This window comes from Agelaius tricolor, unplaced genomic scaffold, assembly GCF_023055355.1.
Source record: "Agelaius tricolor isolate 1412-34295 unplaced genomic scaffold, bAgeTri1.0.p SCAF_1, whole genome shotgun sequence".
NCBI lineage: Eukaryota > Metazoa > Chordata > Aves > Passeriformes > Icteridae > Agelaius > Agelaius tricolor.
Genome location: NW_027269261.1, coordinates 23,582,632 through 23,602,714, shown reverse-complemented (window position 1 = coordinate 23,602,714; position 20,083 = coordinate 23,582,632). Strand labels below are relative to the sequence as shown.

The window sequence follows — 20,083 nt, the reverse complement described above, 5'->3', positions numbered from 1 at the left end:
GGGGCATATAACTCCAAAATATTTCTATTTTAGATATTAAATGTGTTGGTGTTTTGTTTACAAGCTGTAATTCCAATTAAAATGGTCTTTACATAAATGTGAAAAAAGCGTAGTATTTCTAGCAACAATTTTATTATTCTTGAATAAATATCTCAAGGTCTATACAGCTGATTTTTTAATTTAAAAAATATCTAAAGGAGAAATTCTGGGCAAACCAAGTATTTGTTAATGGGGCTGTTTTTTAGGCTTTTGTTTGTTTGTTTGTTTGTTTTTTAACGTGGAAGGTAATCATAATGTTATTTCGGCATTTTGTTCTATTGGAATGTTTTTTATATTTTCTCAATTCTTCCATAGATGCCATTCTATAGGGTAATTCTCTCCAGGAAATTATGTTTATACTTGGGAAATATTAGTGTGGCTTCAGTTAAGGTTCTTGCTTTTATAATTTTATCTGTATAAATTCAGTGTAAAGCTCTTCAAACTGTACCACCATTAGCAATATTAAGCCAAATATACATTTATTGTTTTTTCCAAAGGATTTAATGTATAATTTGAAAATTTGTCAAGGCAATCTTCTGCATTTTTATTAATTGACAGAGTTTTGGAACTTTCTTTTTCACTGTTTATAAGCCTTATAAAGAAATGAAATACATTTTATTTGTTACTGTGTTCTAATGGTGTATTTCCACACAGGTGGAGAACGAACTTGTGGTGTACATGAACTGATCTGCATCAGAAAAGGTAAGCAATAATTTGTGCAAGTGAACTCCTTAGCTTGTGAATATTCCTGGTAAGAAATCTGCTGCCCAATGTTATGGTCTGACTTTTTGTGGATCTTAGTGCTGCATTTTTGTGTTGCAGAATCATTTGATACTGACAATGTCAATAGGAAAAAATAGTGAAATTATAAAATAAAATTTGATTTTTCACAAGAGGGAAAAATGTGCTCTTCCAAAATTCACTGAGTTACATGGGATTTGTTAATATTGTTTTGCTGTGATGGGTAACCATGGAAACTTTAAGCTTCACTTTATCCAGATATTTGTATGATTTTATGATTTTCATTATTAATGGAAAGTTGTGAGGATCTTTTAAAAAACTGATGTAATGAACTGTCAATCTCTGCCTCTGATTTCAGGTGAGATCCTAATGACTCAAACTTCTTTGCTGACAGCTGCAGCAATAGTGAGACCAGCAGCTGAGAGAGCACAGAGCAGAGCTGTGCTCCAGGGAAGGCTCTTACAGCTCAAAGCTGAGCTACAGTGACTGAAGTTGGAGCTCAACAGAACAGCTCAGCTGATGTAAAGGCCAGATACACTTTTCTGTCCCTTCTGGCAGCCCTGTGCTCCCTCCTGCAGCATTGCTGTTGAATTTCTGTCTTCTCATCTGAAAGCTAAGCCAAAAAAAAGGGTTTCTTCAAGGATTAGTTCCTTGAATTGAGTCTGGGTTAGGTCAGAAGAGTCTCAGTGCTTTCAAAAGGAAGGAGTAAAAAAATGTGGTGGGAGAGGAGTAAAACTGCAAGACTCTTTTGACAACAACTTAGTCTCAGACTGCCTCTGTAGTATTGTCAAACCACATCATACTCTGTGGGAAGAAATCTTGTTTGTCCTCTTCGTTTCCATTGCATTCACTGAGACATTTTGGTAAAATTGTTTGGCTTTGTTGAAACATATATTTAACAATGCCTAACCTCAGAATTAAATCTACCAGTTAAGGTCAGAATAGCTTTATGGTCACAAGTAATCTTTTCCAAGTATCTGTTGAAAGAATTTTTGAGTGTGTATGTGTTACAGTTCTGTAATTAAGAACATTTCTCCACTTCTCAAAACCGTGAATGATTTAGATCTTGCTTTTATAAAATTCTTTCCCATTTTGGAGGGGAAGTGATTTTTTTCTTTTTATTGCTGTCTCTCTTTTTCTGTTGACAGATAAGGTGGTACACACAGTGCTCTGTATTCCTTCTGTAATAGCTGCTATTTATCTTTCTGAATTGGGAAACTCATTGGAATTTCAGAAAGCCTTCTGATGAACTTTCAAGAGCTGTTAATCTTGCTAATCCTTATTTATTTTAGGATACTGTACTGATTTTAAGAAAAACAAATTTATCATCTTCTTGGAGACAGTGCTGTATGGTTTTAATGTTAATTGCTGGGAAGTTAAATTGAAAAGATGTGTTGTTTGTTTTTTTAAGATTTTGTGTTATATTTGAGCATTGAATTCTAAGCTCTGTTAGCCATTGATACAATAAATTAAATAAAAATAGCATAGAACTTGTGTTTTAGCATTGGTGGTTATAAATTAGGCTAGGGGTAAGTGTGATTAAAAGAGAAATATCCTTTAAGTGCTATTTATACTTGCATTATATTGGGTTCCTTTTTAGGTCATATGAGTTTCCATGTACATTCTAACCTTGTGTGTCCCTATGTTACTGAAAAATTTCTCCTTAGGGTGCACAGATTTGATGGATTCCTGTCTGTCTTCACTCCTTACTCGAAGTGCACCTTTAAAGCAGGAGGAGATTGCCATTGTACTGAAAATCTTCCATTCATGTGGACTTTTGGTTACTTTACACCTTCTGATGCACATTCAAGATGCTTTTATTGTCTGAGCAAGGCTCCTAAGGATTACTTTATTTGCCACTTGTCGAGCCCTGCTTGCTTACCAGGATGAGATTGCAGGCTCAAGGTCTCTATTGACATCCTCAGAATAGGAAAGCATTTCCAAGCTGAGAGTTCCTGGCTGCCAGCAGTCTCAAGCTGGTCAAATCAGACCTTCCAGCTTTGTCCTTAATGTCACTGAGTGCTCATGTCAAGCTTATACAGGATGGAGTTTCCCATCTCTTGGCTGTGCCCTGAAAGCTAAGCTGTTTTTTGGTCTGTGAGCTCACAGGAGAAGTTGAATGGGCAGATTAAGTGTTCACACTGACACATGGGTAATTCCCTGCATTCTTGTCTGGTGCTGGGTAAGGTTGCAGTGTGCCCTTCTCCTTTTTCTCTGGTGTCTGTGTGACTGTGGCACCAGGAGAGGACATTCCAGCACTCCTGGCATTCATCCCCTCCCTCATTTTCATCGACTGCTGTCTGTGAGGCTTTGAGAGCTGGTGGTGTTTGACAAAATGGTTCTCCATTTGCTATTTGCCTGAAAGCCTCTTGTGTTTTCTGCCAGGGGATGGTGGGTGACTGTGACTGGAGTTAGAATGTCTGTGTGGAACCTCTGAAAGAAACATTAGTAGTAAATAGCCTGCATTAAGGAACTGGAGTTTTGCAGTGTACATTTGTGCTTTGCTTGTCTGTCCATCTTTCTTACAGTGCTTCCAAGTACATGGCTGTTGAGAAGCAACTAATAGGATAAACAGTGATGTTCCATCTTTTTTTTCCTGCACTGAATAGGGAAAAGGGGAAAGTAAGCATGCAAGTAAGCATGTGTCTTCTATGAATAATACATGGGAAAACTTTCCGGTTTCAAGTGATGGAATGTAATTACAATTTATATGGGGATTATATGACTTGAAGAACACCTATTGCTGGTGGTTAATTTTTCTTTCTAGTCAGTGAAGTAATACATTCCTAAATTGTCTTTTTCTTGCCTGCCCTTTCATTTTTTTGCTAGGAAAATAGGAACCTTGGAGTATCAGGTGATGAAATGTGGAAAGGGACCAGAAAGGTCTTCAAAGCTGTGACTACACAATTTAGCTCAAATAACATAATGAAAACTTCTTAGCTGTAGTTGAAGGCATAGCTTAAAAGCAAAACCTAAGCCTTAAAAAGGAAATGTCTGCTCTAAGATTATTCAGCTGTAAAAATGAAATATCTTGAAACCTCAAATTTGCTGGTTTTTAGGTTTTGTATTTCTCAGATTATATCAGTTTAAATGATAGACTCAGAGGTGTGTGAGTACCAGTTATAATGTTCATTGAATATCTGAGATTATGTCAGTTCTATTGCAAATATGATCCCAGTATGGTATTGATACAGGACTCCGGTTTGCTACCCAAAGATGCAGCCATTGTCTGGCACAGGCCTCCTCCTCCTGTGCCACATTAATGTTCCTACAGTTTCGTAGTTGCCCAAGAGAGACTGTGGTGGGTTCCCCTCTATGCTGCCCAAGAAGGATTGCAGTACTTTTATAGGGTTTTTTACTTGGTTTCCTTTTAGCAAGTTCATACATTTTTGAGAAGAATCTGCAAAAAGCTGATCAGGAGTAAGGAGACTAATAGGCTTTTCTGGAAAGCCTTAAAAACTAATTCTTATGTATTTTTAAAGAGGCTTCCTCTAAATGCATAAATATAGGGAGCGTGTGTCCTGAAAATGGGAGTATTTTGTGGCTGTTATGTAACATCTAATAGCTACAAAATACTGAACAAATCACTTTACAGCTTGTAAAAAGAACTTTAAAGATGGTCAGCTATTAGGGAATCACTTCAATATGTGTCTCCTATGTTTAACATAGTCAAGTAGTTGAAGTGTTTGTGTGGTTTTATATTTACAAATTATTGAAATCTGAAAATTGGAAAAAATAAAAAAAATAGATTCTTGCTTTTATTATAAATTAGCATCTTATTTACTTCTATTATTTAATGCAGGTTTGTGTTCACACATTTATTTAGTGTCTGACAGTACAAATTGAAGACTTGGCTGTGGAAAGAAGAGTCCTGCTTAGTTTTTGACAGTGGAAGGTGACTGAGTTTCTCTGAAATGACTCAGTTAACAGTTTGTCTTTTTGCTGGATATCTTCCTAGTATCCAGCTGTTTTTGAGAGAGTCAGGATATAAAATTGTGTAAGTTGTTCCCTTGGTTATTTGCTATGGAAATAAAAGAATTCAGGGAACTTGAGATTAGACTTGAGAACAATATATCTTTTTTAGCTGTATAGTGCAGATGCAAGTCTAACTTGGAATTAGCTGTTGTTAGATTTAGTAATGTTTTAATTAAGGCTGTTTAAGGTTCTCTTTGTACAAACAAGACAGATTTGTGATGAGTGTTTACGATATCGAGCTATAAGTGAAGAAACTCCTCTTTAATATATTCTGTTATGTATTCATTGTGTGACATGGAAGTGACATTAAATGAGAAAATATATATGGCCATATTATTTTTAGGTTTCTTTCACCCAACATTTTTCACTTGTTTATTTTTGAAGTAGTGCAAAGTGATATTTCTAACTCAGCAGTGTGTTTTGTATTTAATTCATGGAAATGTAGATGGAGTATCCAAGTAAGGGCTGAGTTGCAGAGAAGTTTAAAAATTATTTTTAAGCCCTTTTTTCTTTTGCAAGATGTTCTTTCCTTTCTATTGTTGTGGCAATCTTGCAAACAAAGGAAATTATTCAGCAAACTGACTTTGTGACTAAGAATGGAACAGAAGTGCTCTCTTTAATATGCAAAAGAGAAGTTGCAAAAAGACAATGTCTTTGTCTGACAATGAAAAATGTCACTTGTAATAGTAATTTTGAAAAGATAAGAAGGTGTGAATTTTTGCTTTGTCAGAAGTATGTTTTAAGTAGAACTATTCCTCTTTAATGTTCTGGTCAACTATCCTCACCATTTGCATGTGTCTGAATGTTCAGCTGCCAACTACACTTATTCCAAATGGCAAAAAGTAGCATTTATTCATTAGTTTCATTTTAGAGTAGAAACATTATTAAGTTGAAAGTCAACTGCATCTGATACTCAAGTTATCTTACACTATTAGTGATAATCTACACTAAGTAATTAAAATAATTTTCCCCTTTCTGGCTGCTGTCATCCAGTTGGTAGAACTACTTGTTCTTCATCAAGAGAAGGGTGATGTCACAGATGGTAGTAAATTTCTTTGTATTAGATATCCTCATATTAATGTAAAATGCAAATATATGTTGTTTCTATACTCATTTAGAGGTTCAGATTTGGACAGTACCAAATAAAGTGCACTTTCTCTTTTTACAAAGAGGAATACAAAACTCTTCATTTAGAAACTATTAAAAATTAAAGCTACTTTTATAATATATAAAGAAAATAGTAATTATGACCTTTTTTTTTCAAGGCTTGAAAAAATTTTTTATCCCATGGATACTAAACCTCATACACTTGGGAGATATTTAGACATATTGCTACATGTTAGAAAAAAGTAATAATATTAAAATTAGCAACACCAGAATATATATTCTGAATTTGCACTCTGTTGGAAAAGTAATCTCTATGCACATGTTTTGGATTGGAGAAAATTCAATACAGAGTAAATACTTTTCTTTGAGCTTCCTGATGCCCTTACAGGAAGCAGAATATTATTTTGTGTGTTTTCCTGTGTTTGGAGTCTTCTGGAAAGCAGCAGCTACTGAGGTAACTTATTCCAGCTATGGCAATATCTTTTCTTCCATGGCAAGTTTTGTATGTAAGAAGTTTGCTATATCCAAACCCTGGCATTTCTTCACTCAAGTTCTCATGTTCATATAATCATTTTTACTATGCAGTACTTTGCTGTATATCCTGGTTAATTACTGTTGGATAACATGGATTGTCTCATGCTTTGTTGCTAATTGTGGTGTCTGATAGGGAAAAATGAGGTTTTAAAATATTTTTATTACATAGATTATTTTTCTTTCCCCATAGTGGAGAGCTACTTTGTGATGGGTATGAACTTTTAAACTGCAAGTCTCTAGACCCCTGTGGGTCTTTAATACTTTTGCTTTGGGAGGATTATTTGAGAATACCATTAAAAATTATAATCACTGCTGTTCTCTTACCCACTATGTGGATAATAGTCATGTAAAATGCTATGTAATTGCAACAGATTATTGGGATTTGGAGGTAATCAAGATGATTCCTTGATCAGTGTCTATTCCATTTGGCAAATGTGATGCTTCCTTTGCTGTTTCTTTTCAGAGATTTCTGTTGTGAGGTACTGTTTAATCAGAGATGAATTCCATGTAAAAGAGGAGAGGCATTGAGGGACTGGTAAATCAGCAGGGATGGCAGGCTGACAACTTTTCCAGCACATAAGGATTTAGGAATTAAAAGATTTCTGTCAAAAGTTTAAATCTCCATCTCAGAGTATGGCTTCAGTTACTCCTAAATTCTTTCTTAGATCAGTGGTATTTTGGAGCCAAGGGTCCTCTTTTTCCTGTAATTAAATTTATCAGCAGAAGACAGTTTCAGCGTGGTATTTTTAAAGAAAGGGGAAAGAATCCTGGAAAAGACAATCTGTAGAGGCAGTACTAGAGCTGCCACAAGCAGTTTTGTGCACTTATGGATGTGATTAGTTAATGTAATGAACCAAGCTGGTTTTATCATAAAATGTGAGTTAGAAATGGCTGAGGTCACTTGTTCTGTTCAGCCCAGAGGAGACTGAGGGGAGATCTCACTGCAGTTACAACTTCTTGTGAGGGGAAGAGGAGGAGCAGGCACTGATCTGTGCTCTCTGGTGCCAGTGACAGGACACGAGGGAATGGCCTGAAGCTGTGTCAGGGGAGGTTTAGGATAGATGTCAGGACAAGGTTCTTCCCCCAGAGGATAGTTGGACACTGGCACAGGTTCCCCATGTCAGTGATCACAGCACCAAGGCTGGCAGAGCTCAAGGAGCATTTGGACAATGCTCTTCTTCAGGATGGTGTGTGAGGGGCTGAGAATTGGACTTTGATCCTTCTGAGTCCCTTCCAACTCAGGGAATTCTATGGTTCTAGAATAATATTTTATGAAGTAAACGAACTCTATTTGATGTAATTATTTAGTCAAGTAATTTAATAGACTGTAATAAAATCAAATAAACTGAATTTGTTAATTAAAATACATTATAGAATTTCTTCCTGTGTATAAGAATTCCTGGAATCTAGATGTTAAAAATGTGTTTTTCTCGTTAGTCCTTGTAATTAGATATTAAGGAAACAAAGAGAAAAAGAAGTTCTGCTTTGTTTCTGTAGCAATGCATAATATCCCATAGCCAGGGTGAAGTGACAGAAATGGAATGTTAAATACATTGTTATTATTTCTGATAAATTTCCACTGGAATAGGAGTGACAGTGGAGTTAGGCCAGTGTTGCTTTTATGGTACACTAATTCCAGTAGACTTTTTGTGTAAACAAACACATTTATTTTTTGCTTAATGTGACATCTTTTTGACATGGCATCAGGTACTACTTCAGAAAATATAAATTTTGTGTCTTCCTCAGTATTTCATTGAAAGGTCCATTTAAAGGGCATTGTTATTCCAAATAGAACCACTTTCATCCTTGTCTCATTCTGTCAGTCTTGAAAAACTTCTGAGAGGTTCATGTTGCTAGAATTGTTTATAATTCACTTATTTAGGGAATGTGGCGCTCTTTTTGGTTTTGCCTTGACATTGAATTGAGTTGTCGTTTCAAGTTTGTGCTCGTTTGAAATTGCTGTTGCTCAGGGTTGTGTCCTGGATGTTGATACTCGAAGTGTGGAAGTACAGGTAGCTCATGTTGCAGGGCTTGTAATTTGTACCGGAGAGCGTGTAAACTTGCTGTCCAACAAAGTGCGAGATGCAGGAGCAACAAACCTGCAGTAAGGAACTTCAGAAGACTTGCAGAATAAAATGTATTCAGCATAGCATGCTGAGAGGTATAGCCATCAGTAGTGGGCCAAGGTAAGAAATCTGTGCTGCATCAGCAAAGGCAAAATGCAGTTTGGAATTGGAGGGGGCAGCATCTTTCTACAGAAAAGCTTCAGTTTTAACGTTACCTAAATGTAACTATAAAAGCATTGGTATATGAGATCTAATTGTGTGTTTTAAGTTGAGCTAAAAGACTTCCTGGGTTTTTTTTTTGGCAAAACAGAAGAAATAGGTAAACTTTTAGAAGGGAACTACATAATCCAGTGTTTTATATGGGAGATAGAATAGAACAGGAGTCATAGGATATATGTTTGGAATTTTGTCTTTCGACTTGTTCAATAAAATGTTTAGAGTTCATTGTCTATCACTACCTTTTAGCAGAAATATCAGCTAGTAAGTTTTTGTGGTCCAGTTGCTTTTGTTTTTTATATGGGGAAGTATTCTAATAGTGATGCTGCCATATATAGTTCATGTTTTTGAAATAGTGCAGGTAGTCAAGAATTTAATGTTTTTAGTCAGAATTCTAATTCAACAGTGGATAAACCCCTGTAGGTGTAGCATTTTGTTTAAAAGGTTCTATTCTCTTGTTGCTTCTTCAATTACTACAGCAAACAGAAAGATAGTAATTGTATATGAATTCACAAATTGCTGTGAAGTGTTGTGTATTGAGTTTCCATTGTTAAAGAAAAGCTGTCTAGAAAGAAATGAAATCTTAGGTAGCCTTCAAGTTCAGTTACTTGCTTTTAAAGAGGAGACAACCCTATGTAATTAGTAAAAGAAATGTACATGTAAATTGACACGTATGAAAATACAGTCCCTACTCCTGTTGAGTAATCAGACCAAAGTATTTCACTACATCTGAGCAGACTCAGGTGTAGAGGGATTCCTTTGGTTTTTTTTCTGTTATGACATGTCTGTGTGAAAGAAATACATCCTGTTTGGAGGTAAATAATTCAAGCATGGAGGAAAGGCAATAAAGGCACACACTTGTTGTTTTGTTCAGTAACCTGCTCAGCTTTCTAAAAATATGTTAATTTCTTGTGCTAGTGGCAAAGTTGGAAAGAAGTGACAAACAGCAGTGAATGGCATTTGGATGAAAATATTTTGAGCTGGACAGCACAGATTATTTTCATGGAATGTCAAGATGTAATGGTGTAAAAAATGAATACCAGTAAATCATTCTTCTTAGGACTAAATACAAAACAACAGTCCTGTATATTTAAAAGAATTTAAAGGGCTAAAGTATCTTAGATCAAGTTTTAAAAAAACCCCAAAACCCAAGTTATAAATAAAAAAAAAGCTTACATATAACATTTCAAGTGTTTTTCATGCTAGGATCCTAAAGGTAATTGACATTTTTCAGGTCATACCCCCTAGTTACTTTATTTGTATACAGAAGAGATAGTATTGCATTTGTAAATGAATAATTGAAACATCACTAAGATAACTGTGTGGCTTTGTACATTACCAGCTAAGTGTATGATGTAGAGTGTGAAAGATCCAAAAATAATTGACTTCTTATTAAATAAAGTTTGGGGCTAGATGCGTACTAAAATATGAAATGCTTTTAAATTTCATATAAAAAACATTTCATCTTTTTAAAATGTCAGACATTTTGTTGTTTTGGTGGTAGATATTTGAAGATGTAGTTTTCTGAAGTTTGAAACAACTTTTTGAAATGAAAAATTATGTCATAACAAAGAAGATATTATTTGGGAAAGAGGTGCTAATTTGATATTTAAGATGAAGAGATGCTAAGTTTCTGTGTTCTAGTACTTCTGATTCTAGTGATGATAACAACAAAATGGAATTAAAGTGATGTTAAGGTAATACTTCTGTAACGATTATGACTTTCTATGCCACTTCCATAGCCAGGAATTCAATTAGTCTTGGTAGCTTTGTAGAAAGATGTTTGTTCTTTTAGTATTTCTAAAACTGCCTTATATTATAATGAGTTTCAAACATAAATTCAGAATTTCTTAATAACCAAAAATAATGATGAAGTTTATAGAAGTAGGACCTTTGAATTTAAAGGATGACTTTGAGAAATCATTGCCTTCCTACTGCTGTCTGATAGTAGAAGCAAGCACTGGGAACCTCTGAGAGTTTTTAAATGCTTTTCATGGTACAATTAATTCCCAGACAACTCAGAATTTATTACAACATGTTTTGAATCAAAGTAATTCTGGTGGTGAATGTGGCATAGATGTATTTTTTATGTAAAAAAGAACTTTTAAATTTTTTCTGTCTACAAAGTATACCTGCTTGATACTTTAGCTGTGGGAAACTAACTGAAGGATTAATGTGATGTACAAAACATGAATTCATAGATGCGAATCTGTACACATTTCATGTGGAAAATTGAAGTATGGTTTTTTCCCCTGGCTTTATAATGGTAATACTTTATAGGATTTCAGCTTGATAACTTACCTAATCTGTGAACAAGTATTCTAAGGCTCTTTACATGAGTGCAAATTGATACAGAAATATAATTTTCAAGTCCTATGTTCACACTGAATTACATAAATAATTAATTAGTTTTGCTGCAGCTAAAGTTTCATTCTTTTTGTAAGGTATCAGCCAATGTTTCTTTTTTCATCCAGAAAAATGTCATCAGATACTGTGTTTCCATAGAGAACTATAAGGCTTTCAGACAGTGCCTTTTTTAACTACTTAGTATCCAGCAAGTACTGGAGAAAAAAAACCCCAAAGTATTCAGCTTTCAGTTCCTTTTAGGCTATGGTTAACTTCCTTAAACACATTTTTTGATGGATCAAGGCAGATGATTGCTGAGCAACATAAGCATAAGTAAAAATTTTAAAAATGCAATTTAAAACTACAGCTTGAAAAGATGAAATGTGACATATGTGAGAGTGTTTTTCCCTGAAGATGCTGTACAGTTAATATATCCTTTTTAAAGGAGACTGTCACTGCCCTTTGTTGAGAATCATTCCATGACTGGAATTTAGTTAAATCTCTTGCTCAAAGCAGTGTGGACACTGAATTCAGGTGAAGTTGCTCAGGACAGCCTGCTCCAATAATAAAGCAATCATTCTCATAGTTCATTCAAAGATCTTTATCTTTATCTTTATCTTTATCTTTATCTTTATCTTTATCTTTATCTTTATCATGATCTTTATCTGCCTTCTGATCTGTCTTCTTTTTTGCCTTCCCTTCACTTTCTGACATTATCCATGTACCCCAAGTTGGTGTCACACCTTCTTCATGTCTCACACTGATTTCCTCCCTGAACATCATTAATCTGTGCCACCTTCTGCTGCTCTTTCACTTCTGCTGGCCCCTGTGAATTGCAGTCCCCTCTTACTGCCTTTTCTGCCACTGCCTCTGTGTTTGATAGGTGTTATAGCTAGAATTTACTGAAAATGAAGGTTTTCTGTCCTAGGCCCATTCCCTGGTTTCATTTGAGTCAGGATCAATAATGCAGAGAAAACTGGCTTGTTTCAATAGCCTCAGATATTCTCAGTTATCCATATGCAGTCTTGGAAGGGGTGGGAGCATGCCTACTGCCAGCAGAACTTGGGGAGATTTCATCTCTTAAGCTTTGAGGTAAAAAAATTAATATATATGAACTGAGGCTTTTGTCAAAACTCAGAGTATTCCCTTGTGTGGAAAGAGTCCATGAAAAATGGTAAATAGACACCTGACAAACAATAAATGAATGCCTGAACACGTGCCAAAGTTCATGATAATTAAAATATTAATTGAGAAAAAATTAGCTGACTTTCTTCTCTGTTCCAGAATAGAAATCCACTTTTCTCACCTTGTTACCCCTCTTGATGCAGCAGGATGTCTCATTTGAAGTTGTTGGCAAGCTCCTTTTCATGGGAAAATTTTCAGGGGTGGTTTAGGCAAAATGTTACATGGTCTCTTCTGGTCAGAGGTAAGAAGTGAAAAAAAAATAATTTCCAGGTTTAGATAGGTCTGGATGTCCAGCTCAAAACAGAAGTGCAAATCTGTCCAATTCATTTTTCATGGTGAAGGCACATTTCTTCGGATCTTTCTTTCTTTGTCAGATTTAAAAGACACCTGTATAGTAATTTAAGAACAGCACCACAGACACAAATGTTCCCTGTCATCCTGCAAAACGAACTGAGGTTGTGGAATTGCATGTGTTTCTCAGTCAGTACTTTTACATAGATGCATGAGCCCAGATTTACAAAGGGCATATGTTGAATCAGAGAATGATTTCATTTGGAAGGCTCCTGGGAAAGTAATTTACAGTTCAGTCCCCTGCTCAAAGTAGGGATAACATTGAAGTTGGATTCTATAACTGATCTAGGCAATCTGTTCCAGTGATAAACTTCTCTCATTCTGGATTTTTCCTGCCTCATCTCCAATTGGAACTCTTCTTGTAGTTATCTCTGACTCTTGCATCTTGTCCTTTTGTATTGCATCTCTGAATGCTGAGTTGTTGGCAGCTGTTCTTTAATTCCACTCCTTTTTAAATAGTGGAAGATGTTACCATGTAGCATTATAGTCCTAAAGTGAAGTGCCGAGATCTTGGCAAACAGAATTTGTAAATCTGATAAAGCTTCACAAATCTTTATTAAATAGAAAAAAAAAATCAACCCCCAAGAACGGGATTTATGTAGTTGAGTGTAGTCTTGCAAAGTCAGGAGGAAGAAAAGTGATATGTGAAATCCCAGTTTTCATCCAGATTAACACAGTTGTGTTCAGCTCTGAAATGTGTGTTGTCTGTATGTTGTGGCCATAAAATCCACTCTTAGGTGTTACTTTTCCTGTTTAGGATGCAGGTTTGAGATATAATGTTTCTTAATTATCAGTACATTGGTAATGAACCAGTTAACATTAATTAATCTGTTACGTATCACTAGAAATCACAGCTCTGTAATGCTTTACATGGTTGTTAATTGCGTGTAGTTAGAGTTCTATTACATTTTTGCCTATAAATTGCATCCAAATGCTATTGAGTTGCAGTTTTATAACCCTTCACTTTAACCTCCTACCCTACTTCATAATAAATTTGCAATCCTGTCACTATTTTAACTTCCTGCTTCAAGTTTTTTGAATATAGAGCTTGTGGAGACTCCACTGGGTTTCCTAAGGGCCTTCCCTGTGAGATCCTGGCAACCTTTATTAATGAAGCAGCTCAGCTTCATTATAGTCTGTGGCATCTGCACTGCTTTCAAAAGATCTGCCCTCTCTTGGTCTTGAACTGCATTTATAAGTTGGTACTTATTTCTCACATTTCTAGATTCTTGGTTTTGCTGCTCTTCTATATCCTTTTCCCTGCCCACTCTCCTTTCAAATAAACAAATTGCCATTTAAATACCATTGCTTCAATTTGCCACATTCATTTGCAGATTTCACATTTCTAAAACCTGCTCCTTGACAATCTTAGTCTTAAATGGTGTAATTGATGTTGTTAGATGGTGGTGGATGTCAAAGATGCTAAACCTTTCAAAGATCCCCAATACTGCCTTGCAGTTATCTGCTAAATAGCAATTACATATTCTTTATTTTACACATTCTCTAAGGCGTGTCAGTCTACTCTGGCCTTTTATTTCCCCACCTGGATTTAAGTGTGCTTTACCTCTATTTCACTTTCTATTAGCTCTTTCTTGATTCATATGCAAGTGACCATACATGGTTTTTCTCACTCTGTTTTTTGCTCATAAAGCATCCTGCTTGTCAGAGGGCTGGGTGAGCCAGCCAGTCCCTGAGGGAAGAGGAGCCAGGTGCTGAACATGACAAGGTTGTCAGGGCAAAGGCTCAGTCCCTCCTCAACAGCACTGTCTCAAAGCTGTCCCTGAGCAGAGGCAGCCAAACCTCTGGGAGATGGGGAGCTCTTAGCTCTTTTTCAGTGCTGTCTCAGGTGTTCTTTTAGAAATCATTGGTTTTGGCAGCTTCTGATAATCTCCCTGTTCTTCTGCAGAGACTGTCCAGTCCTCCATCAGAACCTCTTGCTCACAGTGTCAGTCCCTCTCAGATTAGGACCACATGCTTTCTGTTCTTTGAAAAGATGATGAAGCATTAACTCAGATTTAAATGGTGGGGTTTTAATTATATCTGGCATATATATTTGCATCTTTTGAGGCATTTAATAATGATCAATTCTGGTAATATTGCAATTTTGCAAACCTTTACAAAGTTTTAAAAAATTTATTTCTTTCTGTTTCTTTTAGTATCTCCAGAAGCAATTGGATTCCTGTCTGCAGTTGGGGTGTTCATTATTCTCATGCTGCTACTTTTCCTATATATTAATAAGAAGATGTGTATTGAAAATGTTAGTGGTTTCCCAGATCTCGATTCAGGATACACTACAAGAAAGAATTCACAAGATAAACTTTGTAAGTATCTGACATACAGTGTATTAAACTTAATTATAAGAATGCACGTTTTTACAAGGACATAGCAACACAACCATGTTGGCTTTTCCTGTGACTGCAGTACTTGAAAGGAGCAAACCTTTGTATCCACAAACCACAGAAATTCAACAGCTATCTAACCAAAGAGTTTGCATTTACTTATGGAGAGATACTTCTCTTGCACTCTGAGAATACTCTTGAACTTATTTTAAACATCCTATAATTTTGTATAATTAAATCTTTTTAGGTAAATTTGTGAATGGGATTATTGGATTTTCACTCAGCCTGTTAAAATCCTTCGCCATACTTTTGGAGAAGGTCTTGCTTTTATTCACCCAGAAAATAATTTTCAAGAATAATTTTAGTGATATATCTGACTAACACATTATTGAATATTTTTTAATGCAACAAGGTCTTGAGGGATCGTGTGTAATGAAAGAAATTAGACGTTGAAAAAGATACTGAGGGTTGGTAAAACAACCTCTCTCTACTTTTGTACTGTGAAAATTGAACAGGCTTTGTTAGTTGACTAGAGAGAAAGAGCCAGGAACCAGAAAACAGAATGTGAAATCAAAGAGGCCTTCTTCCCCTCTAAAGATGGAGCTAAATTTTAATTTTCAATTTTTTAGGAGGCAAAAAAAATGTTCTCCCCAGAAATTGTCTGTCATATTAACTTTCTTTTTTGCTACAAAACAAGTCTTGATATTCCAAAGTATCTTACCTTATGTAAAAGACAATAGATATTTTGGGGTGAAGAAGTCCCTACGATGTCTGTTGTGTTATGTTAAAAGCCTGTTTTAGTGTGACACTGATGAAAATTTAAATGTCTCACAACTTCTTCTTCACAGGTTAGAATAAAAAAATTCCACCTCACACAGTTGTCTTGTTTTTGAAAATAATGAATTTTATTATGGCTAGTTGATGCTGCAGTTGTTGAAAGACTATGGTTTTGCTGGTTGATTGTGGCTTCAAGATATTTATTTAGCTGTTTTCTTATTGTTTGCAATGATTATTGAATGAAAAGAGAAAAGCTGCAACTTCCCCTGGTAAATATATTGATTTTTGAAATAGAGAAGGCAAATAGCTCTGAAATTGAAGAAACAGAGGTGGTCAGTTTGTGAAAGAGAGGACCTGTCAGTATTAAGATCTGTTGCTGGATAGGCTGGACAAATGGCGTTTTTTAGAAACCTTCAGCAAAATCTGAGCCTTCCCTCGGTGTCTTCCCTGGTGGACACGCTCAGCAGTGCTGTGGATGACCTGGCCAGTGTTGTTGGTGAGGTTGGCTACTCTGTAGCTGACTCAGTGACAGAGCAAGTAACCAGCATGATCAATGGCCTGCGGGCAGAGGATGAGAGCTCCAAAACGCAGAGTGAGAAACCTGTGGAAGGCAGAGAGGAGCACACAACCTCATTATTAACTCATTCTCAGGAAATTAATATGAAAACAAAGAGAGGTGCTGCAGAACATAAAGAGACTCATAATTCTAATTCGTTAGATTTTGTAAAAAGCGGTACAAGTCAAGTTGGACTATCTGACCATGTCTTGAACAAAAACCAGTGCCAGTTAAGAGGCACAGATCATAATAATCCTCTCAGTGATACAGAAGAACCTCAGGATTCGAAGACTGTAGGAGGACCTTTTAAAAGGGAAGTAGTAGGGGGAAATGAGTGTTTTGTAAATGATAAGTTCTTGAAGGATAGTAACCTGAAAAGTAAAAAACTTACAGTGCAGCAATCTATAGAGGAGCAAGATAATTGTTTATATGCAGTATCAGATAATTCTAAGAATCGTGAGCCTAAAAAAATCAAACCACAGTCACCTGGAGCTGATTTTAAAGATTCTGATAAAGTGCACAGTATGAATGTTCCCCAAGACGTAGAAACAAAGCTTGTTGAAGTACAGAAGGAGAAATTAACAGATTCCAGCTTGAAGAAGATGCACAATGACCATCCCAGTTGCCTTAATGAAATCAAAGAAAAGAAATCTGAAGCCTTCTTTGACAGAAAAAGAAAACCCATCTCAAAGGATGAAGGCAATGTGTCAACTACAATTGCAAATGAGGGCAAAAGGAAAAACTCAAAGAAATTAGAAAGAGAGCTATGTAATAAGAAGACAGCAGGAAAAGGTGAGGAGTCTGTCAGCAAACTGCATTCTTCAGCCTTTCCTGAAACTTATGATATTTCCTTCTTTTTTCAGCTAATTTACACATTTAGTAATAGTGTTTCCTGTCAGTGAAAGGGCCAGGTTTGTTTCAGTGCTTCATTTTCTAATTATGTTGATATTTCTTGGAAGTTATTTACTTTCCACAGTATTACTTAAAGGAACTGATTAATAAATGCCTTTTCTATGTTCTAACTTTACTCTTTCTTTATACAGTTTTTCTTGCCTTCTCTGCCTTGTGTGGTTTCTGCTGAAAACTATGAATTAATACTGGAAGTTAATACTTGTTCTGTGAAAGTTATTTTTATTTTGTTTCTTTTAAAAGCATTGCATAAAATGTGCTATGACAGTAAAAGGAATAACTTCTTTTGCATTTACATTACAGTAGATCTTCCGAATATTTCTGGGATATGTGAGATAATGATTTCAAGACACAACGAGAAATGAGAAACTCAATAAGAAATGGCAATTAAGTGATTTTAAGTATAGAAAGAAGTGAATGAGCCTTGTCTTAAAGTTGTAGTCTTAAAAGAAAACCTGTGTGTTGTTGTTATGGATACTTTTTGTGCCGTCTTCAACATCCAATCTTAGTGTGATAAGGGAATTGCAATAGCAGTTTGTAAGGAAGAAGTAAAACCTTGCAATTTTACATACTTTTGCAAGTTGCATAGTAAAATTTTAGAAAGCAACACATACTTTTCCATGTTTCCAGGTGCTGATTCTGTAAAGAAATGAATGATTTCCTAATAGAAACCCATTTTTTTCCTTCAGTTGTGTCTGTTTTCCTTATCAGAAAATTTCAGTTATCCGCTTTGTTGAGTTTTGGTTTGGTTTTGTTTGTTTGGTTTTTTTAAGTTTTAATTAGGAGTGTTTTCCATGTTTGTATGATGAACTCTGATCTTATCTATTTCGTTACATAACAATAAATTCGTAAAGTATATTCTCTCAAAAATGGCATTTGGGGTCCATAATAAGCAAATTAGTAGCTTTCAATAGATTAATGATTGCTCATGACCTTTGTCAGCCAAATAAAGGAAAGGTTTTGCTAAGAACATAAATTGTCTTAACCAAGTTTCCAAATAAGGTATAAAAATCAAATGAGAAGTGGCAAGCAAAGGCATTAAACTCAGTTTTTTGTTTTTTTTTTTTTTTTTCTTAATGTACAGGAAGCTACTTTTTCCCAAGAAACTGAAACTTATCTGCTTTGTAATTAAAAAAAAATATTTGCATGAATAGCTTATGTTTAAACTTTGAGGAAGTTTTTAAGTCCTCTGAAGACGTCTTGCTTCATGACTTCTAATAATGGTATACATTCTCATTCTTTTATGATAGGAACTGGAGAAAAAATAAAAACCTGCTATCACTGAGAACTTCTGGATGCTTAGAAAAATCAGTGTATTATTAGAGACATAACTTTCAACTCTTCTTTCAAACATGTTGCTGCCGTGTTTTATACTGTTCCATTCTTTATGCAGGCTGATTAATGAACCTGATTTCATATTTGTGAATACATTTATTGTAGTGTTAAAGGAGGCACCTAATACTGATGTCTGGCACTGTATTTTAGGCCTGGTATGCTCTGCTTTAATTATAGCTGTGGGAATCTGTAGAAGTTTCAATGTGGCAGGTTTCAACACCTGGAGGGCTATATGAAATACAAAATTTTACTTTGTGTTACAGCAAAACACTTAGAGATTCCTTTTTCTGGGCAGCCTCTTGCAGTGAACATGTTAGCCAGAATATATCCTACTTGGTGTGATATTTTCAGTAAATGATCACTGAAATTGAACTTGCTTTATAGCCATCCATAAATGGGAAGAACCATATCTGCTAGACTTGAATTAATAGTCTAGAGTTGAAAGATCTAGTTTCTCCTTAGAGGTCCTTTAAGGCACCTTTTTTCCTATAATTAGTAAAATAAGTTGTACACATTGTGTGTAGAGCTGGTAGCCCCACATCCAGATAAGGTTTTCTGACAATTTCCATTGCAAGATCTTATTATGAATTTCCTAAATTATGTGCCAAATTTGAAAGAATTTTGAGGAAATTAGGCATTCTTTCTGTCCGAGATCCTATTGTTTTTTGTTTTTTCCTAAGTTATAGTTTAAAATCTTTAACTGTTTCCAAAAACTAGGTTATGGGAAAAAAACATGCTGGGTATTTCTGCAAAAAAAAAAAAAGTAGATTTCACCTCAGGTTTACAAAGATGCTGTGGCACCTTTGTGTATTGGAATATGTGCTTGAGATGTGGGAGAGCACTTCTCCCATGTCAGAGATGCCCATGTTCTTCTATGAAAAACACCTAAGTCTGACAAAGTTGTAAATTTTTGGAAAGTTTGCTTTTTGAAAAGACATGGTAAACACTTCTTATACTTTGCTTGTTAAATTCACTGACCATCCCATTTGCACTCATATGCTTCATTGTAGGGATTGAAGAGCAGAGCAGGTCTTACCCTGCCTTTGATGCTTATGGTTACTGATGGACTCTGGGAGTTTGAACAGAAGAATTGAGAATAAACATATTCTATGTGAGGACAGAAACTTCCTGAACAAATAGGACCTGATGCACATGGTAGATTGGGATTTAAACTAGGAAGGGTGAGAGCTATGGAGAGAACTGATAACTCCATATGAAGGTGGAGAGACTAAAGTCAAAGACCAAGGTTACATGAGTAGTTGGTTAGGTGCAAGTAAAGACATTGGGATTGAACAGTCAAAGAGAATAGAGGAAATCACCATAAGAAACCAAACGTGGGTGCTTGGAGCAAGAACTTGGAGTGTGCGGCTGGGAGACAGGAACTTGGCATAGGATTCTACTTGTATAAATGTAGCTTTCCAAAAGATTTCTTACCTAAACTTGCAGCTGAGGTTTTTCTGTATGAGTACCAGGAAGAAAAAAGACCTCTATGGGAAGTGATTCGTAAAAGTAGGAAAGACAGAGCTCTGTAGTACTAAGAGGCAAACACTTGACTGTAAAAGAGATCTAGATGGCTGGCATACATCGAGTTAATTTAATTTTAACTG

General features: G+C 35.6%; 2 protein-coding genes across 3 annotated transcripts in view; both read left to right on the top strand.

Annotated features, from left to right (window-relative positions):
- Positions 1-20,083, top strand: part of SYT14 (synaptotagmin 14) — an 88,599-nt gene that overhangs the window by 11,389 nt on the left and 57,127 nt on the right. For both annotated transcript variants that reach the window (XM_071426767.1, XM_071426758.1), the window contains exons 2-3: positions 694-741; positions 14,717-14,881. In XM_071426767.1, coding sequence (XP_071282868.1) covers positions 694-741; positions 14,717-14,881 — 213 coding nt within the window. The remainder of the gene's footprint in view (positions 1-693; positions 742-14,716; positions 14,882-20,083) is intronic.
- LOC139589905 (uncharacterized) lies at positions 15,708-17,320 on the top strand. Its single transcript, XM_071426779.1, has one exon. The coding sequence runs from the start codon at positions 16,070-16,072 to the stop codon at positions 17,132-17,134; it is 1,065 nt and encodes a 354-aa protein (XP_071282880.1). The 5' UTR covers positions 15,708-16,069; the 3' UTR covers positions 17,135-17,320.